Source organism: Ursus maritimus, unplaced genomic scaffold (genome assembly GCF_017311325.1).
Source record: "Ursus maritimus isolate PB19 unplaced genomic scaffold, ASM1731132v1 scaffold_10, whole genome shotgun sequence".
Taxonomy (NCBI): domain Eukaryota; kingdom Metazoa; phylum Chordata; class Mammalia; order Carnivora; family Ursidae; genus Ursus; species Ursus maritimus.
Genome location: NW_024423344.1, coordinates 9,770,755 through 9,795,304, shown reverse-complemented (window position 1 = coordinate 9,795,304; position 24,550 = coordinate 9,770,755). Strand labels below are relative to the sequence as shown.

General features: G+C 49.8%; 1 protein-coding gene across 1 annotated transcript in view; it reads right to left on the bottom strand.

The window, feature by feature from the left end:
• Positions 1 to 24,550, bottom strand: part of LOC103664324 (microtubule-associated tumor suppressor candidate 2) — a 73,609-nt gene that overhangs the window by 5,959 nt on the left and 43,100 nt on the right. The window contains exons 3-8 of the mRNA XM_008692186.2: positions 17,829 to 18,043; positions 10,508 to 10,613; positions 8,417 to 8,490; positions 4,738 to 4,836; positions 3,552 to 3,671; positions 684 to 781 (exon numbers count right to left, since the gene is read on the bottom strand). Of these exons, the coding sequence (XP_008690408.1) occupies positions 684 to 781; positions 3,552 to 3,671; positions 4,738 to 4,836; positions 8,417 to 8,490; positions 10,508 to 10,613; positions 17,829 to 18,043 (712 nt within the window). The remainder of the gene's footprint in view (positions 1 to 683; positions 782 to 3,551; positions 3,672 to 4,737; positions 4,837 to 8,416; positions 8,491 to 10,507; positions 10,614 to 17,828; positions 18,044 to 24,550) is intronic.

The following is a 24,550-nucleotide window of genomic DNA, read 5'->3' as shown; positions in this document are numbered from 1 at the left end:
GAAACCACAGTGGCTCCGAGGCCTGCCTGTAAGCTCCAGCTGGCGGATCAAGCCCAAACCCTGCTTTACTCCACTCTGACAGCAGGGGGGGGGACCCCGCATCCTTCCTTGAAGGTTGGAGCCCCGCAGAGCAGGGGACGGAGATGGGAATGGTGTAACTCCAAGGAGCTGCCCTGGGCTGCGTGGTTTCACTGGCTTGGTCACTCCCTGCCATCCTCACGGCCATGGCCAGGCTGGCCCAGGACCACAGCTTGCAGCCGAGGGTCCTAGCTGGCTCTGCGCCGGGGAGCTAAGGGAGCGCAGGCTCCGCTCTTGTGGTTTTTCTCTTTCACCCGGGAATACCCAGCGGGCGGCCCTCTCCAAACTCCCCTGAAATAACCCCCTCCATCCCGCAGCCGTACTGGAGACCTCTGCCGCACACTTCTGCCAATTTTACTCATCTCTCCCAAGGCGGGGACCACTGTTATGCAGAACCGGGCACAGGCCCGGTGGTCCCAGCGGCCTGTTTTAGTCTTCTCTTCCTATGCGACATGCCAAGAGCCCGTGTGGGAAGCCTCACAGCTCAGAGGAATGAGATAAAGTGGACGCTGGGACAAAAAGACAACCCTCCAAGGAGCTCAAGAGCAAAGCCACTTTGTAGGTGACACGTGCTTTGTTAAGCTCAGACACCCAGGCCCACCTACCTTGTGACAACGGTGTTCTGGTCAATCCTTGCTTTGAGGTCTTCATTCTGCTGCTGGAGAACTTGGATCTTTTCTTCTAGGATAATGTTCTTTTCCGCCTGCAAAGGATGCAGTGTTAAGAGGTTCTCAGCAAGGCCCTGACGAAGGTAGAAGACCAGTGGCCTTGGCTTCAGAGTTTTGGAGGATTATCAAGAACAGTGCTTTGCAGAGCACCTGGGTGGCTCAGTGGGTCAGGAGTCCAACTCTTGATTTTGGCTCAGGGCATGAGCCCAGGGTCCTGAGATGGAGCCCTGTGTCGGGGTCCACACAGTCATTGCAGAGTCTGCTTGCCCCTCTCCTGCTCATGGATGCACAAGCCACCTCGCTCTCAAATAATTAAATAAATAAATCAAATAAATAAATGAAATAAATAAAGAAAATCTTTAAAAAAAAAACCAGTGCTTTGCAAATTGCAGTTTGCAATGCATTCATGGGTTGTAAAATAAAGTTAGAGAGATGTGAGTAGCATTTCTTTTTTTAAACAAAATAAAACACAACAGAAAATACCAGAGCGCCCTATATGTAGTAAAAGTATATTGTTATTCATATTTTAGATATAAATGTGTTTTATATATATTATACGTGTGTGTGTATACATCAGGTTCCTGTGTAGAATACACTTTTTTTTAAGATATTTATTTATTTGAGAGAGACAGCGAGAGAGAGAGCGAGCACAAGCAGGGGGAGGGGCAGAGGCAGAGGGAGAAGCGACTCCCCGCTGAGCAGGGAGCCCATGTGGGGTTTGATCCCAGGACCCTGGGGTCATGACCTGAGCTGAAGGCAGATGCTTAACCGACTGAGCCACCCAGGAGGCCCTAGAATACAGTCCTTACAGCGCGTGCCCCTGCAGCCAGAGATAAGCTGTCGGAGGTAAGTGAACACCATCAGGGCCTAGTTTGGCTGATGGGCCCCCTGGTTCTTCCTGACGGTCAACTGCACTGCATCGGCGTCCCTGGCCCTGGCGTGTATGCACAATGTGACATGCTGAATTAATGGATGGATAGAAATAGAAATAATGTGGACACATTTTTTTTTTTTCCTTCTGAAGGTATGGACAGCCAGGAACCCAAAGCCTGAGACGGGCTTGGTACGGGATCCGAAAATAACATTTTCCATGCTTGTTACTCCCTTGCAATTTATGCTGTTTTCTCTGTGTGTCCCTTAGGGCCTTGCAGAAGTACAGTTGCATTCTAAGATAAATTCAGAAATAAATTATTTTTTGAAGAGAAAATGACAAATTGACTGTTGGGTTGTCAGTCTTGGAGGAAAACTGTCACCCTTCCATGCCTAGGACTAGGAGTCAGAGCCAAAGGGCAGGGCTCTGTCCCACAAACTTCCCTACAGCCTTCATCTTTGCTCCCAGGAAATGGGAAGTGATTACATTGGTTCTTTATGCCTGAAAAGGTTTCTGGAAGGGGAGTCATGCATGGCTGCAGACTGCCTGGAACATGGCTAAAAACAGCCAAATAAGCCCTGAAGTTCGTGGGTGACCAGATGGCTCAGCCTGGAGGACAGGGTCGTTGGTCCCTGTGTGGGCCCAGTGGGGAGGCCAGGGCTCTGACCTTGCTGGGAAGCTCTGGGCTGCTGGGACGTGCCACATGGGCACCGCGGCCCAGGATACCGGTTACCGACAGCCACACTGCAGTCTGTCCCCGTCCTACCTGCCGAGCACCTGCAGTATGAGAGTCCGCAAGGGCAAAGGTGCTTGTCGAAGAGAGGACACGACACCCAATACAACATGTGCGGCTAGACCAGCTCCTGGCTTGGGAAAACCAACTCAAGGGATATTTCAGACCCAAGCAGGGAACTCTACATGGTAGATGAGATGATCAATGACTGAGATGGCGAGTTCAAGATCTGCTGGCTGGATGAAGGCAGGATACAAACGTCTCCGTGTTGGGGGCACGTCCATGGTACCGAGGAAAAACTCTGGGAAGTGTTCACAGCGCTTGGAAATATATTCTAATTTTCTTATTTTTGTTTATCTTACAATTTCTTATAATGCATGTCTTTTCTTTTAATAGCATCAACGTTTGATTGTAAATATAACAGAACCAAAGGAAAAAGTCTGTCTGAGACCCTTAGGCCAACTTCCGCATCAAGATGGTGTCTCCTTGGAAGCACGCTGCTCTGCTACCAGCTTAGGACAACTATCTCCCGCTCTAGCCCTTGCAGGACCCTTTGTGCCTGCAGGGGAGAGGAGGGAGCTGGGGGATGCTCTATTTCCCCAAAGGGGCGCCTTTGCTAGTTCTGCGGAAGCCGGGTTGAAGGGGAAGCAGAGGGTTATGAGAGCAGGCACGGGAGCCCTGGGCCTGGAGTCCCATCCATGAATCAATGGGCTCTGGGTTAACTACGCTCTCTGCCTAGGCCTCCACCTGCATCTGAAACAATGGAAGGAGCCTCTGGGCGGTACCTGCTCTGGTGGATTGCTGTCGGGGGTTAAAGAACCACCACAGGTAAAAAGTGCTTTGCGCAGTGCCCAGCACACACCTCAGTGGCGCTCCATTGATGCTGGCTCACCATCCGTCCCCCGCAGGGAGGAGGGAGGAAGCAGCCGTCCCCCAGGGGAGCAGTGATGGATGGGGGAAGGAGTCAGGGAGTCAGGAGGGCTCCCCAGTTTTGCAAAACGAGGCCACCTGGGATTCCTTATCAGAATTCCTGGCTTCCTAAGAAAGGTCATGAGACTCAGCCAGGGCACTTTCTGCTCTGGTGTAAGCAACGGACAGGGAAGGGCCCACCCTCTGGGTGCAGGGAATGAAGACATCCGTGATGACAGGAAGGCATATTGTTCGGCTTCCTGGGGCTGTCCTAGGAGGCAGGCCGACTCACCAGTTTTTCCAGCTCAATAATCTTCTTTTCCTGCTGGTGTATTTGCTGATTCTTCATCTCTAACACCTGCTTCAGACTCTTCATGTCTTCTTCCAAGTGCTGATAGGGAGCCAGGGCAATCTACAACGGCAGAGGGCAAGAGCTACTTACCAGGGCTCCCAGCAAAGCCCTGTATTCACCAGCGCCATGATTCAGCTAAAGGTAGCCTCTGTAACAAGGTTCCCAGTAGGCACTGGAGCGTGAGTAGGAGCCCACCCACAGCCCTCCCTGAAAGAGATGCTCACTGGTTTCCCACTGGAAATGCTACAAGACATCCAGCTCCCTGGGGAACACGAGAGGTAAAGCCATCACCCACTGAAAAGTCTGGATGCTGGGATGGCTGGATGCTACCAGCCTGTCCCCCAAAGGGAGCTCCTGGGGTAAAAAGAGTAAATTCAACATTGGCTTTTAACATTGACCCAGACTGCTTGATTCAACAGACCAGTTGGGATTTACAGGTCTCCCCTGTGCCCATGCAGAGAGTTCGGCGGGGGGGTTGGGTGGGTGGGTGAATCCTTGCCTAGGAAATGAGCAAAGTGGTTTAAAAAGCAGAAAAGGCACTTTAGAAAAAGAAATGCTACGGTAAGGTTGCCAGATGTAACAACAACAACAACAAAATATAGGACATTGAGTTTGAATTCCAGATAAGCAACCTTTTTAAATATAAGTTTTACATGGGATATACTGATACTAAAAAATTCACTTATTTTTAATTCAAATTTAACTGGGTGTCGTGTATTTTATCTGGCAATCCTCCATCAGTGGGAAGGAATTTTGCCAGCTTTTCTGGAAAACACTGCCCTCCCCCTCCAAAGGCAGGCGTGAGTGAGAACTCCCGTGCCAGCCTCACCCGAAGCTGGGGGAGAACGGGGGAAGGCGGGTCCCAGCCAGGGTGGAGAGCTCCCAGGCTGTGTGGGTCACAGGAGCTTGGGGACAGTGGCTGGGGAGCAGTGTGCAATCTGGCAAGGAGAACATGTCACTGGAGAAACCCGCAGCTGTCATCTGTGTCAGGAGAGCAGTGCCAACAGGGACATGTCCTGGCCAGCTGTCACTCCCACACAGAGGTCCCATGTCCGGGGGAGACTGCCGAGGTGACTCCCAGGGTGAGGCTCCGGTGGGAGCCGCGGGGCCTGGGGAGCATGACTACCTCCAGCTGCTCTTCAGTGTTCTTCCTCAGAGCCTCCTCAAAGCGTCTCGCTCGGTCCCGAAGAGACTGGCTCTGGAAGGTCAGCGTGTCTACCTGGTCCTGCAAGGATGACAAGAAGCCCAGCTCGGTCCACTGCAGACATGGCGGCCTGGGCAGCTGTGAAGAGAGGGCCACCCCACCTGGCCCGCTCTTTGCAAGGTCCAGGGTCACAGGATGAGAGGCTGCTTGGATTGCCTGTCCCACGGTTGTCACCAAGAGGGGTCACGTGGTGTTTACGCCACGCATAAAGCGCCCTGACACTATGTGGAAGAACTCAGAGCAGGCGGCTCGACTTCAGAGCGCCTCCCGACGTGAGTACGCCACCCTTCCTCTCCAAAGCAGCAGCTCGTTGGCGGGAGGCCTCAAATAATGCAGTGTGGGACCTCACAGAGGCAGACTGTCAGCAGAGGGAGGTGTCTAGTCCCCGACTTTAGGAAGAACGATATACCCATCTCAGAGAAGAACTGTCCTCATTTATAAACCATCGAACCATCCTTGACTTCCCTCTCTGCCTGAGACCCCTCCTCCTACCACCACACACACTAATTTTGGGGTCAAGGATTTAGTCCTGCCAATTCCACCTGCTTAATGTCCCTGGAATCCTCGAACCCTCCTGGTCCCTCTCCCTCTACCTGAAGTTTAGCCCCACTGCTGCTTTTTCCTGGGCCTGGGTTATAACTCTTCTGCCCTCATGCTGGAGTCAGGGGGAGCTTTCTCCAGTGCAAACCTGAACCCGTCACCCCCTCTGTGTAAAACCCCACTGGCATCAAGATGAAGCGCATATCTCACACGGTGATCTCCTGATCAGCCTCTCCTGTCTCCCAGCTCAGTTTGCACTGCGCCCACCCCCCACTTTACGTTCCAGCTCTCTCCCCAGCACCGCCTCCACTGGCCAGCTCCCTCTCCTTCTCCGCTCGTTCCCGGCCTCCTCTCGGCCTTTCCGGGCCTCAGGGCTGGACTACACGTCCCTGGTGTGAGCTGCCGTGGGAGCTGAGTCTTTTCTCCCATGTAGACCCTGTGCCCAGCTAGACCAGTGCTGGCCCCCGGCACACACCAGCCGTGGGGCAGCTCTCCGTGTGCAGGCTGAGAAGATGACGGTGTGTCTCAGGAGGAACCACCTCTGCCCCTTCCCCGGCTGTCAGGGCAGACGCAAGCCCAGCAACGCCTGAACACCGCAGGCGAGCGGAGGATGCCGGGCAGCGGGCTGTCTCTCGTTGCTCAGGCACAGCGAGAGACGGTGCCTCCTTCTGCAGAGTATCCCAACGTGCTCCGCCCGATGACACCATTTCTGTGACATTAAAATGAAGGGCCTAGGGTCTCCCCAGGAACTCTTCTGGCAAGAGAAACGGCTTCACCCCCTTCATGTGAAGAGCTAGGTGTTGTAAATTCTGGAATCCCACATAAAAACACTGGCACGTATGACGTGCTGGCTTGCCTGTTTTCTCCATCTCACCAGAGGACCCTGTTTTCCAAACCATCTTTGGCAGGTTCCTTTTCCTCTTTCTTTTTGTTTCCAGTTACCTCCAATTTCATTTTTAAGAAAAAAAAAAGCCCCCCCCCAGCGCCATTAAATGCAAGTGCTGGCGCATTAGGGGGACAGAGTTGTCCGTGGGAGTCTGCACGCACAGGAGCTGGGGAAGGTAAATCCCAGCCCAGGGCGACCCCGGCCGGGGTCCAGCACGCAGTCACTGCGCGGTGCCGCCGCCTTCCAGAACGTGCCTACAAATGGCTGTACCGCTACATGGCTCCTACACCAAACTCGTCCGCGCTGTCAGAGGAAGCATTTCTTTCAAGTCTCTCCTCCTCCATTGAAAAGCAAAACAATGAAAGTCGCATCAGGCAAATGCCACCTAGGATGGATCTAAAATGTCAAACTGTGTTTTTTCTGCCTTATTCGCTATTACTCAAAACAGATTCATAGGCACACAACGGTGCCACAGCAGTCAGACAGAATGGACTGTTTTTCCACTTGGGTTGGCTCCTTTGAGTCAAGCCGAGAGGCAGAAAGGCCCAGCTGGTGACCCGGCACAGCATGGGCCACTCAGGAATTAACCAATGGCATGACAGTCGTGGTAGTAAATGTAACAGCACTTGAAACTATTATCACGGCAACAGCTGCCGCTTGTTAGCGTCCGCCATGAGCCAACCTAGTGCTGTGCACGTTACACCATTATTTCCCCTCATCCGCTCACGCCCTGAGGAAGGTATTGTTAGCGCCCCCATTTTACAGATGAGTAAAGTAAAGTTTACAGAACTTCTGTGACTGTCCATGATTTCAAAGCTAGTGAGAGGAGGTACACTGGGGATTTAAACTCAAAGCTCACATCTCTTGTCCCCAGACCTGCTTCTCTAGCCACCAGTAGCCCAGAAAGTTCGGCTTAACGCAATTCCATCCTCTTTGTACCAATCTCCAGCCCAGATGAATTCTGCCCACGGAGAGTTACAACTAAAATATGTACAATTCATGACAGTTTAATGTTAGTGGCAGAGTGAAGACTCACGTATGAAACAAAACTCACTTCTTTTGGTTTTGGACTGAATGGGGTTTTTGTTACGTCGTGGTGTGGTCCTGGCTTGTGTTCCTGAGGGGGAGTGCACCTGATGCTGTGGGATGTGGGGTACACGACGGCAGTCTGGGGTTAATGTGCCAAGGCTAAGCCACACGGGGACTGCGCAGGCATTCTGCAGGACCGTGGACGGACCGATGGATGGGGGGGTTGGGCTCACAGCAGGCGGCTGCCCACTTTAAAACTTCTGAATAGTACATTCCATAGTTGTGACACTGGCTAGCTCCACAATCCTGGATTTTTTTCATGGTGGGCAGGCTCTGTATATGAACATTATCAGGGGAAAGAATGCCATCAAAGAAGCAAAAATTCCTGCCTTTGTATTATAGTTTTAGTGATCACCTTCCACAGTTTCCAGATGTGAGTGTCCCTAATATTTAACAAATAATCTTGTTATAATTGAGGCAGCCATAGTTGGGAATGGAAGCAAGACCGCCGATCTCACCCTTGCTTCCCAGGCGGCTCCGCCCTAGGGCTGGGGGTGGCCTGGGTCTCTAGAAGGCTGGAGGGAGATGCGTGTGATTGGGGAGACCCATCATTCTCCCCGTAGAGGTCAGAAGGCAGCAACCTGGCCTCTGATACCCACATTTTCTGCAGGTTGGCAGTGGAAGGCAAAGAAGGTTCTTTTCATCTCACCCACTTCCAGGTAATTAAAGCCCCTTTTATAATACCCAGAACATGTCTTATGACATCTGTCCTTAATGACCCCTTTACTCCCCTTGCCTAGAATGTTCTCCTCACCAAGTCCTCCCTTTCCTTCAGACACAGCTCAGGTACCCCTCTGACCATGGCAAGTGGGGAGCAGTGTCTCTGAACTCCTATGGGCTCACTAATGGTTTATTCATTGGGCGTCTAAGTACGTGTCACCTTTCGTGTTGTCTGTCACTGTTTAGGTCACAGCTGTCCGAGCAGACAGTAACTTCCCAAGGAGCAGGGAGTCTGTCCCATTTACCTCTATATTCCAATGCTTAGTGCAGGATCCAGTACACAGTAGGTGCTGGATAAACGTCTGCAGACAGGCATAATGATGCTGCCATTATCTTGATATCAGAGTTAAGAGAATGAATATTAACCTGTAATGACAGCCGCAGCTTTTCAAAATTTTCTTCCAATTCTTTCTTTTCAAGCTCATGGGTAGACACCAGTTCTGGAGAGAAGAGATCAAATAGTTAAGTTGGCGTTTTGAAAAGGATCAGACAAGACTCTGCAGACTTAGGATGTAGGTAAATAAGGGACACTGGTAGATAGCAGACTGAAGCCTCAAGAGACTTCTCCATACTTTGAAATTATATGCAGTGCTATTTAGAAGACAGTGAAAGAAAGAGGAAGGGAATAGGACAAAGAAGGAAAAAGAGGGAAAGAGGAGTGAGATGGGGAAAGCTNAAAAAGAAGGAAAAAGAGGGAAAGAGGAAAGAATGGGGGAGGCAAGCAGACAGAACATAATTGCGTAGGGGCGTCTGGGTGGTTCGGTTGGTTAAGCGTCTGACTCTTGATGTCAGCTCAGGTCATGATCTCTGGGTCGTGAGATCAAGCCCCACGCTGGGCTTTGTGCTGAGTGTGGAGCCTGCTTAAAATTCTCTCTTGACCTCTGCTCCTTCCCCACTCCCTCTCTCTAAAAACATAAACAAAACAAAACAAAACCCCAACCACAGTTGTGCTTGGGAGCATGTGTGCACGTGAGCGTGCACGCACATACGCACGCACTCGTCCACCCCCCCATACACACACACACACACACACACACACACACACATCGTTCCTACAACCTGCTCTACCACGACTCTGGCTTAGTTGGATTCTCCACAATACTCATCGATTCTCCAAGTCTTCCTCACGGTGGAACAGCTGGGTAATCAACGTTAAATCAGTCTCTTTTCCACAACGAAGCAGCAACCTGGGGCTGAAGAAGGCGGCCTTCCAAGGATAGCATTGCTGTGAGCAGCCATCCAGCCGGCCAGCGCTTGCTGGGGAGTGGATGTGTGAAGGGGGCCAGGGCTGTGCCTGCAAGGACACTTTGGAAACCACAGATCTCAAGGATTCGCTTGAGCGAAGAGTCGATACGAAGACGCTCAGACAGAAGGATGGACTAATTGGACTGGCTCCTCTTGGGGAGTTTGAAACAATTCTATTTTGTGAAAAGTGTCATTCCAGTCATAATTTGCAAGTCAGGCAGAGAGAGATGTCATGTAAGAATTATTAGTGAATGGATTCTATTTTCCTCCAGATGGAAAGAGTCTTATTAACTGGGTGAAACACATCTCATTCTGGCTACACAAGCAATTTGTTTTCGCATTATAACTGCAGGGAGGAAAGGTTCCATTAATCAGCCAGGATCACATGCGTAGAACAGGAGAGCACGGGAGGCCAGCAATTATCATTCTGGCTGGCATGAACTGCAATTAGGAAAGACTTTGTGGTTTCCATTGACCCAAATCTTTTAAGGAATGATGGTGAAAGTCTCTAAGAAATCCAATTGTTTATAGCTGAAATTTACATCTGGGTTAAAAGAAAGTTTGTGCTGATTTCATTGACATAACGCCATGTAGGCTTCTGGTCTACCTGGCTGTCTGCATGACTAGTCTTAGTCATTGAAAGCATCACCCTGACCATAGTAATAAATTTTTTTTATCTATCATTAAATACACCTACATTGCCTTGACATTTATATATAATTCAAATGCCTTGGATGTGGTATCTAAGTGAGATTTCATTCATCAGAAAACTCTACCAGGTCTATTTTTATGAAAATACAGACGCAAAAGGCAACACCATGGCTGACTGTACTATTTCCATTTATATTCCCTTTCCAGAGACCATTTTCCTACAGTGAAGTGATGGATTTTAGGGCACTTGATCTGGAAAACCCCAGAGAAAAGTTAGTACCTATTCTGGAGATGGTATAAACCACCACTAGTATCTATATACCCATAATGAATTTCATAATTTTAAGATCATGACACTTTGTCCCATGCGTAATACTGTGCTCTAAGACAATACTGAATCCTGGATTTTTAACTCTTCTTTCCATAGGAAGCAACACAAAAGACACAATAGGACAGAGAGGAAGGAAGACAGGAAGAGGAGCAAGAGAGGAAGGGCAGCAGCAAAGGTTTGGCTCGCACGGCCCACCCTGAATTGCCGCATACGTCGAGTCCGATAGCTACCTTGGACTTTGTGGTGGTGGTCATCCTGCAGGATCGCGATGGCTACCGTGTGGTTATTTTCCATCTCTAGGAGAACAGCCTCATGGCTGGCCGTGAGATCTTCTACCTGAAGGAGGCCACAGCTATGGTTACACACAGCGGGGGAATGGGTGGCAGGAGTGTCCTTGCTGCTTGGAGAACAGAGGTGGAATTCAACCAGTAGAAAGTCTGTGGCCAAAACGTCAAGGACAAGCCACTCTGCTGGGATGACAGCCATCTTGGCCTTGCACCAAGGCAGGAGAGCCAGGATCTGGTGATGAAGTGGCAGCCCCTGAGTCAGGGGGAGGTCACAGGGAAGTCACTGCCTCAGCCCAGCTGTCTACAGGAGGCTGGGGGCTCCCGGTGGGGGACAGCTGCCTGAGCCACCTCTTCACTACCCAGGGCCTGGCTTCCTGCCTGTCCCCTTCCCACTCCCATTCCTTCTCCTGCACCAATCGCTGAGACAACAGTGGAGAAGGAAAAGAGGGCCCTCTACTGGATGGTCCGCTCTCTGTTGCCCAGTGGCAGGTGGGAGCATCAGTACACAAGATAAATGGAGGGAACTAACCTTTATTAAGCCGCCTGCTAGCGGTTCCTGCACTTAACTCTCACAGCAACATTTTTATGTCCATTTTACAGACAAGGAGCCCGAGGCTTAGAGGCATTCGAGATGTTTTGCCAAGGGCTCGTAAATGGCAGAGCTGGCAGTCGGCCTCGGTCTGTCTGACTGCACCGGTGAAACTCTCTCAAACACACCGCTGCTGCCTGCCCCAGCAAGACCGCAGCCCAAGCCACAGGGTGCTGTCCCCAGCGCCAGGGCAGGCCGGCGGGCCTGTACGTGCAGCACACCTGCTTCACCATACCCTGCCCTCCAGATTGCAATTCGGACTTCCCGCCCAGGCAACATGGAGCTACTCCCGTTTCTCTGGCTGAAGGCACATTTCCAGAATGTAATCACAGGTGTGCGCTGGTCCAGGACTTTTATTTTCACCCTTCCTGATCTCCGCAAACCACCCCACTTCCCAATATATTTACTGTTTTTGCTATTGTCGTGCTTGTTGCTTTCACCTCGAATGGGGTGACTTTGAGGAGTAATTTCAAAACATCACCTCTCCCCCTGGTAGCAAACCAGAACAGTGTTTTTCCAAATTCTTTGTCAGTGAACCATTGTTAAAAAATACCACCGTACCGTGCATTGTGCATGCGTGCACACACAAAACCAGAGCCCCACAAGACAACCCGTTCCCTTCCTCCTTGAAATAACCTGGTTTTAACATTTTTATTTTACTTTGTTTTTCAACCTGCCAGTTACAAGCCCCTGAATTTACTTCACAACCTACTAGTATATATCAAAACCCAGCATTTGAGAAACACTGGACCAGGAAACGGGCCTGGGGCCTGACACCCTTTGATGGGCCCGGTAAGAACACACGGCTTCTAGCAGGTAATACTGCGCCAGCTCCCAGAGCCCCTCCTTTTTCCGGGGTAACTCACAGGCTGACCTTCAATCCGCAAGGAGGAAGGGCTCTCCACGAGAAAGGAAGCCGGCTCGTGAAGTGGGTGCATCGGAGTATTTTTATTTTAAGATGGGACGGATTCCCATTCCGGATAGTGTAATTGCGTAGGACAGTTTGTCTGACTGCTCTCGCCTATGGAAAATGAGAACTTCATCCACTAAAAAAGAAATATCTCTGGCAAAACCAACAACGAACTCCACCGTGTCAGGAACGCTGCCTGATAATATGCAGACGGACATGGTGTGCAATGATTCAATTTTATTTACTGGTCATTCTTGATTAAACAATATTTTACTTACGGCTCAGAGCGAAGAATGCACTCAGCAGAAAGGCTGACTACCACAGTATTTAATTGTCCAATTCCTGTTTATATGAGGTTTTTATGGCGTCTTTGTCCAGAGCCTTTTAGTCTCTTGGAAAACTAAATCACTGACTTAAAAACATGGAAATATCTTTTCTTTCTACTTTATTACTGATGTCAGTTAAGCCCATGGCACACTGCAGAAACAAGTACGCACACATTATTTGGAGTTATGTTACCCAGTTCGGTATAAAGAAAAATCTTTCATCAGTCCTTGGTACGATTCTAACTTATTGGGCTCTTACACAGATTGCCACGGGTAGTTTCAGGAAAGACAGATGCATGGAAGGGCGAGGTTCCAGAAGAGTCCACGTGTCCCTGGAGGTGGATGCGCCCTGATTGGCAATGCTACATTCTGTTTGTGGCTAAACATATGCCCTTCTGGTTTGCTGGAAGGCGGGTCTTCGACTTACTGGTGATAAAATACGTTAAGGGTGATGTGAGGGCATGATCTATCTGTTACGGCCTCTCAGAGGTGCTCTTATGAGTGAAATACTAAGTCCCTAACTCTGAAAGACCATATGCAAAGAGTGGAATGCCCAGTATGTTTTGAAGGAAACCAGTGAGAGCCAATGAGTCAAACTTTGGGCACAATAGCCTTTACTCTTCAGTAATTTTGTGATTTCAGTAATTTCTAGACATCTTTATGGTTTTTAAAGAATACAAGGTAGGGGCTGTCCACTCTTGGCCTCCTCTTTCTTGTCATGGTATTAATTCCCACAACTCCCACTCCGAAGCAGCCGGTAAGGGCTTTTAGCCTGAGAAGGCTGGAAACCTCCTGAAGGCATGTGAGGAGATTCAGACAGTTTGAACCAAGGGAGACACAAGGTCATTTTGTGCACAGATCACCCAGTCAGAGGCAAAAGGCATGAAACTCTATCAGGCCACAGCAGACCTCTGCTGGGTGAAGCATCCTTCTTTTCCTTTTAGATGCCTGGGCAGGGCCCCCTTAAACCACTGCTGGCCCCCCTCATCCCTCCTCCAGGCGGAGGGAGCTGTGGGCTGTGCCACCGAGGAGTCCATCAGGTGCCCCTGGAACAGTCCGGGTCAGGCAGCAAGGCAGCTCTTCCCTGTGGCCGGCTCCACTCCCGCAGCTGCTCGCTGCTCAGCTGGGCCGAGCTACGGCAGAGCCAAGGCTTGGAAAAACCAGCCTCAGATGGGGAAGAGCACAGCTCCGGGGCCTACCTCATTTAGCCATTTGCAAAATACAGTTGTCTGAGGCTTCGGCGATTCACTTAGAGAAGACTGACCTTTAGAATGAAGACATCTGAGCTTTGTATTGTCTCGGTGTCAGTCATTAAACGCAGACCAGATTAAACTCCCATTTACTGCCTCCCCAGACTATTCCTATCTGACCAGACAGAGGGGGCCGGCCCGTGTTTACTCTCCCCATTCCTTTCCAGATAATGATGAGACCCTCCTTCCCTTCCGTCCCTGGTACAACACCTGGGCACTGGCTCTCAGCAGGCAGCCAGCCATGCCAGAGGGCCCAGTGCGACTTCACTGCATCCCAGGGCGTGCCCCTGTCCCCTGCGGCCCAGCGCGTGGACAGCTGTGTGCAGAAGGCCCTATCTTCCCTGCACCGCCTCCCCGCAGCGTGCAGGGGTTCTGGGGCTGGAAGACAGCAGGCCCCTGGGGACCTCATTCTGTTTGATTAGGGAGAGTGTAGTTTCTGCTGCCGGCGGCTGACGCCTGCCACGTCGGACCACAGAGACATAATGCAAGATGATGCACAAAGTGGCCTCTGTTCGTTCTGATTGAGCGTGGGGATGCTGAGGCTGCCAGTTAGCCTAAAAGGATGATTTCTTCAGGAAAGGGTAGGAAGTGTGTCCTGGATATGAGACAAGGATGGTGGAAATTCCAGAGGACCGACACAGCCGCACCTCAGGAAGGGCTCCGCTCAGACTTTATTGAGCGGAATCCATAGCGCATGCAGGAACCAGTGGCCCCTGGAGGAGAGTGACTTCAGGGCCGGGCCAGGGAGTAAGACAAACTGCCCAAGGGTCTTGGAGCGATGGTGTCAAAGGTCACACATCTGATAGCTGGGTACTAGGCTCTGAGGCTAAGTACCCCTGGGGAACAGCCACAGGCAGCCCAGAAGGGAGGGCTGCGAGCTGGACAGAGAAGTGACGACGCTTGGGGCTAACGAGGAAAAGCATTACAGTGAAAATCTGTGTGCTTCGAGAAAGGGAAGCTCTGGCAATCTGGCTTCTATTAATGTGTAGCTAGCTATAGAATGAGAGCTGATTTTAATGAAACACCTTTCAGTCATACCTTTAAAATCAAAGTCCTTCCATATCTTGGAGGGCACTGAGGAAAGCCAAGAGACAAACCATGCCCCCTGCTCGTGCCCCTAACCAGAGACTGCAGGACTGGGCCCTGCCTGTCCCAGGATACCTGCAGTGCTGGGCCCTTGGGAGCTTTTATATTCCAGCCCACCCCCGGGGCAATTCTGATTTAATTCATGTGGGGTAAAGACAAGGGAGGGGTGTTTTGTCAGAAGTTCCCCGAGTGATCCCCAGGTGTAGGCGGAGACAGTCTTTGCCCCTCCAGGAGAGCAAATGGCTGGATCTGTCCTACTGGAGTTCCTGCAGTGAACTCAGAGGTCAGCCTGCCCTAGCAGTGAGCTCCCACGTTGAGTTAAAGCCCCCAAAAATCCTGCGCGTCGAAACCAACGCCGCCTCCCCCCTGCCAGCTGAGGGGCGCTGGGGCATGAGGAGAAGCCAGATTGATTAACTTTTTAAGGATCCAGGAGCACAGAGATGCTGCTACCTGTGCAGTTAGCATTGCCAAGTGCAACTGTCCCTGATAAGAAAGACCCACCAAGTGTGGAGATTCCCGCGAGGGTAACTCGTACCACAGAGCATCCCAATCTCCACGGCGGTCATGCACTCGAGTCTCCTCCCGCACCAGATCGGCGGGCATTTATTCCGTCTGCAAATCGGGATGCTGGACTGAGGCGCATTTCATCATCCTCCCCACTGCGGGCAGGCTCTCCACTGGACAAGGGGAGGGTCAGGAAAGCAGCAGATGATTCATAGATTTAAATCACCATCCCCCCGCCCCCAAACCAATGGGTTTCCATAGGTAAGGTTTACCCACATGGAAAGTCTTGAGAAGCTATTTCCATCATAAAGCTTTCCCCTTTCCTTATAGCTGGAAGTAACCTAAATTCCTAAACACATCCTCTGTACTTCTCACCCACTATTACCAGTTTCTTGGGTACTTGTCTCAGAACTGCCCCTGATCTCTAACCTGGGTATCTCGAATCTTGGTATCTCTCCCAGTCGCCTGCCATAATGCCTTGCACGCAGTGGCATCCGCTAAATAATCTTTGCACCTATGAATAAATACATGAACCACTGGCTGTTATGAAGGATTGAGAAGAACGCAGCTCAGAGCCTTCCCAAGACAGAGCACTTCTGGAATATACATAGGTGGCTTATGTAACTCATTCTCAAGGGGAAAGGTCGGGGCCTTCTTTCTTTCCAATCCCTCCCAGTATCAAGTCTCTGCAAGGCTGTGTCCCAGCTCAGCGGCCAGGCCAGAGCACGTCTCCCAGCACGTGTGCCGGCACCGGCGAAATTTCGTGAGGCCCCCAGTAGCGTTCCACTAGAGGACGGGCTCCACTCAGCTATGGCTTTGGCTCTGTGGTTCCCATACACTGCACCCCGACATGAGCCTTTGCTCAGAGGGCTCCCTCAAAACACCTTCTCCGGCTGGTGACCAGCCTCCCTGCCTCCTGGCATCTTCTCAACCAACCCAGAACTTCAGACCAGAAATCTTTTCGTGAATGTGGGGGAAAACACATTCTATGTGAAACTGGCAGTGAACAGCCCAGGGACAGAGAGGCACAGAACAAGCTGGTCTCTGCATGCATTTGAGATGTACCGAGGGGCCAGGAAATCACGAAGGCTATGGACAGCAGCAGGTGCAAGTGTCTATTCATGGGAGCTCTGCTCTGAGAGCTTAGGAGGCAAGATGCGGGGGCTCAGGTTCTAATCTTAGCAGCAGCAGGTAACTCTAGCTGCCAGCTATTCTGTTTCCTGGTCTCGAGGTCTAATGGACCTCAAGCGGGCAGGTGTGTCTGGTTTCCACAGGCCTCTAGAAAAGGAGAATGCTAACCTGAGAAGCCGAATAAAGGGCTGTCCAGCGGGAGATTTTAATTTACAACAACGGTACTTATTATTACTCTGAAATGACTCTTGTGCCTCCTGAGTTCACAAGCCTCTGGGGACTGCCGTCCAGCATATTTATTTGGAAGCCGACCGAGGAGAGCAGCCCGAATACTCATGATAATGAAGGGCCACTCAGCGCGCTCCTGAGACTTAAAGAGCGCTCTTCACAAATGCCCGTTTACTTTAGGGATGTCGCAAGCAGACACCGTGAAATAACACACCTGCTAGAAGGCCGGCATTAGGGCATCAGGGCTTGGGGGCTTGGGAAGACGAGGGGAGACAGGAGCTGAGCTAGCTCTCACAGAAGCACAGGGAGACCCCCAGCGGACCTGGGGTCTCACTGCACGAACCCCAGTCCTGGAGGGGCAGCCAGCTTGTGGGGGCGGCGCGACCCTGGGAATCCTCCCCAGTTGCTCCAGGGCACTGTCCTCTCTACGAAGACTGCCGGGCTGAGGTTAACCAGAGGAGTCCATTCCTTCATTTAGTAGATGCGAGCCGAGGGCCGGCTGGGTCCGGCGCCAGACATCGGCCACTGGTAGACCTGGAGGACAACTGGAACCTCATGCTGGACAGCACGGACCCTGGGGCCAGACTGGGTTCCACCCCGGCTTTTCCATGCCCCACCCTGTGAGTTCTGGCAGGTTATTTAACCTCTGGGTCTCGGTCTTCTCACCCGTAAGATGGGGGCGATGTCAGTACCCCCCTCACAGGGCTGTTGCGAGGTTTAGAGAGTCTGTAGAGAGTTAAGAGCAGTCCCCGGTGCCTCACAAGTGCTAGGTGCCTTTGCTTGTGATGATCACTGCCCTCCGTGGCATATACAGATGACAAACAGCGGACCCAGTAAGATTTACAGTTCGTTCAACAGCAATAAGCGACTAGAGTAGGGAGGGGACGGGAAGAGTGTGTGTGTGACAGGGGAGGGGTTGTACGTTTGGATAAAAAAAAATGCCTCACTGAGAAATGACTTTGGAGAACGTCTAGAGGGAGAGCATTCCAGGCAGAAGGCATAGATAATGCAAAAGCTCCCAGGTGGGAGCGTGCCTGGGAAGAAGGGAGAGGGAGGGAGACCAGGGTGGCTGGAGGGGAGGAAGAGAGGGGACAGTATGAAGAAATGAAGTCGGAGAGCGAACTTCGCAGAAGCTCACCTGCAGAGCAGGACTTCCGGCAACAGCGGCAGCGCCGGCTCCCCTCCCCCTCCCAGCGGCGTGTCCCGGCAGCAGAGGCAGAGCCCGGAGCGGCACACTGACCTGCTCCTCGTGCTGACTCCGGATCCGCAGCAGCTGGGCGTGCTGCTCCTCCTGCAGGCGCACCACCTCCGCCTCAAACTGCAGCTGCAGCCTCTCCTCCAGCTCCTGCAGCTCCGCCTGCTGCTGCCAGCCCAGCTTGCGCACCTCCTCCTCAAACCGCCTCTCCAGCTCCTCCTTCTCCTTCTGCAGTTTCTCACACTTGGCTGTACTGAAGGCTGGCGGGAAGGGGGAGAAAGACACCTTTTAAAAAAAATCGGTTACAAGGCACCAAAAGCATCGAACCCGAGTGCCTATAATACCCACCGGCAGATCACCAAGGTTAACGTAATAAGCAGGGCAAGAGTCTCACTCTCGCTTCTGTAGAGCTTGGCAGCTTGCAAAGCGTTTTGCCTTTTACTGCATTTGATCCTTACAACAGACCCTGGGTGTGGAGGTTGAACCTGAGCCCCAGGGAGCTCCGGTGACTTGCCCGAGGTCCTCCAGTGTGCAGAGAAAGAGCTGTGAGGGCAAATTTGGGCTTTCTGACCGCAAGCCCTGTTTTCCTGCACTAGAGCAGGGCTTCTCTGAGCGTCCACGGACCACAGCCATCAAATATTGGGCATTTGTTAAAAAGACACGCTCCTAGGCGCACCCTAAGTGGGTTAGAGCCCCTGGGGCAGGGACGCAGGATGTACTTTTTACAAGGTCCACCGTGACTCTTATGCCCATCGAGGTTTGGGGCCTGGGTGCACCAGGAAGCTGGAGAGAGGATGGGGGAGGTGGGGACCGAGGGGATGGAGGACACATAGAACTGAAGGCTGTTCCCTCCGGGGCTGAAATGGCAGGTGGGACTATCTCAGAGAAAGTGCAGGGGCAACGGAGCTTCACTAACAACCATTCTTCTCCTCCAGAAGGACTAACCGCTCAATACCCTTTTGCACAGGCATGCTGCCCCGCACAGCCCTGGTGTGTTTCCTGTGCTGCCGGCAGGGGATGGGGACAGTGCCACAGCCTGCTGTCCCCACGGCTGCTCTGCTTGGGCTGCAGCTGGGAGTGATGGCTTCCATGTTAAAGATCCTGCCTGGACTGCAAACCACTTCCAAGAAGGAGAAAAACACCTTGACGATCTACTATGCTTAGGTCAAATGGAGTTGCTTATAGCCAGCACATGCGCACAGTAAGGTGCACGCACACACCACGTACTTTCCACAAATGCCCTCCGCTCTGCGCTACAAGCTGGGGGAACACGGTCATGTACTTTATAATTGAGCGAGCAGGTGTAAGCGCTGGTTAAGTGGGATCTACACCTTAGCAGGGGGCTGGGTGTGAGCAGAAATACATACCCAAGGTATATTGGAACTTGGAAGTACAGGACAAATTATCGTACAAATGATATTTTCCCCCTGAACCGTTTGAGAATAAGATGCTGACCTGTTGTCCCACTAACCCTGAATTCCTTAGTGTACATTCCCTGCAGACAAGGACACTCTCCTACATAACACTATATAATCATTAAAATCAGGACATCAGCACTGACCCAATGGTGCCATCTGATGCTCAGACCCATTTAAACGTCACCAACTGTCCCCGTAATATCCTTTGAGAAAGGATCCAGTTCTGAATCACAAGTTGCATTTAGCTGTATGGTCTCCTCCCTCTCCTTGTCTGGGGCAGTCCTTGGTGTGTTCTTGATTTTCGGGATCGTGACACTTTTAAAGACGAAAGGCCATTATTTTACAGAATGTCTCTCGATTTGGTTTGTCTGATGCTTCCTCATTACTAGATTCAGGTCACACATGTGTGGTAGAAATACAACAGAAGTGGCACTGCGTTCTCATTTGAATATTAATCAATAAAAATGAAATGTATGTAGTGAGTCAGGAAGGTGATGCTTGTTACTGATTGTTGCACGGTTATACGGGAAGCGATGTGCAGTGTAGAGGAGGCCGTAGCACGAATGGTCCATCTAGAGCGTCACATATGCCAGGAATGCCCCTGAATATTGTTGTCACCTCTGCTGCGAGGAAATCTTGTGGGTGAGGTTTACCTAAGGGGTGGATTGCAGGGCGTGCTGACAAATACTAGCGTGAATAACAGACTCAGTCCGAGGCTTTCTGGAGCCTGGTGCTGAGGTCGTGGTGGGAAAGGTTGAGGCTTCTCCCTTACGCCTGATCACTGGAGGCTACACTCCCTATAAAAAGGATCCGACAGTAACTAACAGCCAAATGGGCTCAGGTCTGGAAGGAGCACTGGGAAAATGCTTGCTCCTGGAAATTCTGGCTCGCTGGCTTCAGCCTAGCTCTGGCTCTTCCCAAAGACCCTCCAGCCAGGGAAAGATATTAGGGGTCTCACCAGGGACTTTAGCTGGTGATAAAAGCTATCAGGATCCATAGACCAGGTTAAGAGGTGTATATATAAAGATAGGTTTATCCTGGGGTGACTGGATTTCATTTTATTTTTTAATTAAAAAATTTTAAATTATTTAAATTAAATTTAAGAATATTAAAAATTTTTTAAATTAAAAAAATTTTTTAATTAAAAAATATTTTATTTATCTGAGAGAGAGAGAGAGAGAGAGAGCAAGAGAGCATGAGTGGGGGGACAGAGGGAGAGGGAGAAGCAGGCTCCCTGCTGAGCAAGGAGCCCAATCCAGGACTCAACCCCAGGACCCTAGGGTCATGACCTGAGCCAAAGGCAGATGCTTAACTGACCAAGCCACCCAGGTGCCCCTGGGCGTGACTGGATTTTAATAGCACTGAACAAAGACCATGGAATGTCCATTTAAAAAATAGTGGTTGATGGATTGAGACAAAGTCAAATTGAGGCAAATAGGGCGCCTGGGTGGCTCCGTTGGTTCAGCGTTCAGCTCTTTATTTCAGTCTGGGTCATGAGCTCAGGATCGGGAGACTGAGCCCCACATCATGCTCTGTGCTCAGCCCGGAGTCTGCTTGAGTTTCTCTCCCTCCGCGCTTCCCCCAGCTTGTGCGTGCTATCTCTCTAAAATAAATAAATAAGTCTTTTTTAAAAAATGGAGCCAAATAGAGGAGCAGTAATGTACCTACACTGGGGGAAGGACGGGAGTCATCCTAGAGAAGAACATGGGCACTACCAGGTGATGCCCGGGGATACAGGTAATGAGCCCCAGGGCGGGTTTCTGGGTGCTCAAGGCTTCCTTGGAGGATGCTCTTGTTTCTGTAATTTGGGTGGACTAACTTCATGATGGTCTTTGCCCCATGTAGCCTGCACCAGAGGATGGGGACAAAGCAGTGACAATGTTTGCTTTTATTTAAAGTAGGTCTACAAAGTGGTGCACAGCAGGTGACACGAATGGCCAAAGGGTCATGGCAGTCAGCACCATTCCTGATTCAGTACATGCAAACCGAAGAAAGAAACAATTTTTCATCTATAAGGCTGATAAAGATGAAATATTCTGATAACACAGGAAGGGTCTGAGGAAAGTAGCATCCAATGGACCGTGCATGGGAATATGATGGAAAAGCCACTGTGGAGGGCAAGGATATCTTTCACCATTTACATGCGAGGGATGGGAGCATTTGGGGGTGACAGCGAAAGCATGGGTTTTTGGGGGGGTGATGAAAATGTTCTAAACAGCTTGTGGTGACAGTTGCACAACTCTGGATATACTAAAACCCGCTGAATTGTACACTTTCGTGGCGAACTATAAGGTACGTGAATTCTATCTCAATAAAGTTTTTAAAAAATGGGAAAAAATTTAAAAAATAACATGACAGGGAAAATACCTCAGAGGATAAATGTAGATGTTTTTATAGAAGGAAAGGTCATATTCTGATTTGAAAACTCCGTATAACAGGGATGAGGATATATGCTGGCAAAATGAAACAGAAATGCAAATCCCACCACTACGTGTCTTTCCCACGCAGGAGCACACACACACACACACTGATAATATGCGGAATATGACAGAACTGAACCATTCTTACTGCCTCTTAACTAGAGATAGATCGAGCATATAAAACTCAAATGAAAATAATAAAACATGCTAATCACATATTTTGGTTTTGATAAGTGCCATTTTGTATGGGGAAAAATTATTTATTATGTAGTCCTATCAGTGTTGTTAATTCCAGAAAATCAAGGCAGTAAGTTGACTCTACAGGTTGTGTAGCTGGAAGGAAACAGACAAAAACGTAAAGAAACAAATGAAAACAGATCAGTTACGCTGGAGAAAGAAATGACACGATGTATGCCTTTGAAGCCCACAATTTTGCAAGTGCACAAGCGAAGTGAATCTCGGGTGATTACTGCAGCAGGATTTGCCTTAGGGAAGTACTGCGGGCTAGTTATAGAAATGATAAATCCAATATACACATAGGACAAATCCTTTATACCAAGCAATACAGGGAAGCAGTAAAAAATAAGGTAAATCTTTTTTGTGCCATCATGGAATGATACCTGTAACATATCATTAAATTTAAAAAAAAAAGGCAAGATGCAGAAACAGTGTGATGGTGTAAATCTGTTTGTGATGAAATGTATCCGTATTTCCACTTCTCTTCCCTGGGAGGTTGTATGTTTAATTATAGGACTCGCTACCCAGTGAACACCTGCAACAATATGCATTTAATGAAAAAAAACTGTTATTTGTTTATATGTTTTAAAAGTTAAAAAAATATTTTAAAAATTACTATCATAATTGGGATGCCTGCGTGGCTCAGTTGGTTAAGCATCTGCCTTCGGCTCAGGTCTTGATCCCAGGGTCCTAGGATCGAGTCCCACATCAGGCTCCTTGCCCGGCGGGGAGCCTGCTTCTTCCTCTACCTGCCGCTCCCCCTGTTTGTGCTCTCTCTCTCTCTCTCCCCACCTGACAAATAAATAAATAAAATCTTTTTAAAAATTACTATCATAGGGGTGCCTGGGTAGCGCAGTCGTTAAGCGTCTGCGTTCGGCTCAGGGCGTGGTCCCAGCATTCCGGGATCAAGTCCCACATCGGGTTCCTCCGCTGGGAGCCTGCTTCTTCCTCTCCCACTCCCCCTGCTTGTGTTCCCTCTCTCGCTGGCTGTCTCTCTGTCACATAAATAAATAAAATCTTTAATTAAAAAAAATTACCATCATAATTAAGACAACAGGGTTTGAAAAGGTTATGGTATCCAGTGGTCAGAATTAACAAGACTCTTCTATCTTACTTGCTATTTTATTCATATTAGTAGCAGGATGATTCATGGTCCCAGCAATCTATCTGGGGGGCTCAGAGACGATTGGTTTTCATTCCAGAGCTGTCTCTGAACTGCACTGCTGCCTTAAATAAATCATGAGCTGTGAAAGCCTCAGTTTTGCTGTCCATAAAGTGGCAAAGTAATCATTTTTTTCACGTACAGCTCCAATCTCCAAATTCCCAGTTGCTCTTAGGTACAAGAGAGGTGATACTTCTAGACTTCCCACACTGCCATGTTGCAAGCCCTGCTCCTGCAGAAGACACTGGATAGGAAGAGCAGCTGGGGCCCCAAGGAGGACAGCTCCAAGAATGGAGTCCCTAAAGAAATAAATATCCTCTTTCTTCTGGCAAGTCTTCAAAAATATACCTATTGGGGCACTTTGCAGACAGAGATTAATGCAGGCTCACGCAACATCTGGAGTCTTTCATTCATTCTTTATTTCTATTCATGTGAAAGCATTTGGTACTTTATAGTAAGAGGCAAACACCCTAATAACAAATCCTTAGAACCAAGGAAGCTGAGACAATAATCTTGAGAATAACAGGATTTTGATTGGCTAAGAAAATAGAAAACTTGCAATGCACAAGCGTGAGTGTGAAAAGTAAAAGCAGGATTAGAATCTACTGTGCAGGGGCGCCTGGGTGGCACAGCAGTTGAGCGTCTGCCTTTGGCTCAGGGCGTGGTCCCGGCGTTATGGGATCGAGCCCCACATCAGGCTCCTCCGCAATGAGCCTGCTTCTTCCTCTCCCACTCCCCCTGCTTGTGTTCCCTCTCTCGCTGGCTGTCTCTATCTCTGTCGAATGAATAAATAAAATCTTAAAAAAAAAAATTAAAAAAAAAAAGAATCTACTGTGCAGTTTGAAATAACTGAACGTCTAGGGGGATGTATGTAAGAATATATACCGTGGCATGGATGTGTATATATACGCTGTAATATAATGCTACATAATACTATGACAGCTGCACTTAGCATATCCTCAGATATACATAATACAATGATACCAACCTCTCAGCTCACGAGTGTGACACATGAAGATGTAGGGATCCTTGGGACACCAGCAGAGGTCCCAGTGCTGTGGCACCATTTGTAAACAAAGTACTGTGTTAACCACAGTTCATACATCAACTGACAGGAGCAGAACTCAGGGAGTAAGATCAGTTTTCTGTACACAGCTGCCCCAAAGATCTTTTGAATAATTACAGCTTTTTATTGGTTTGCCAAAGAGGTAGCAAAGACAGGTACATACAGCACTGGCTCTACAGCTCATGATAGAAGTGTAGGGAATGGGGGCGCCTGGCTGGCACAGCGGTTAAGCGTCTGCCTTCGGCTCAGGGCGTGATCCCGGCGTTATGGGATCGAGCCCCACATCAGGCTCCTCTGCTATGAGCCTGCTTCTTCCTCTCCCACTCCCCCTGCTTGTGTTCCCTCTCTCGCTGGCTGTCTCTATCTCTGTCGAATGAATAAATAAAATCTTAAAAAAAAAAATTAAAAAAAAAAAGAATCTACTGTGCAGTTTGAAATAACTGAACGTCTAGGGGGATGTATGT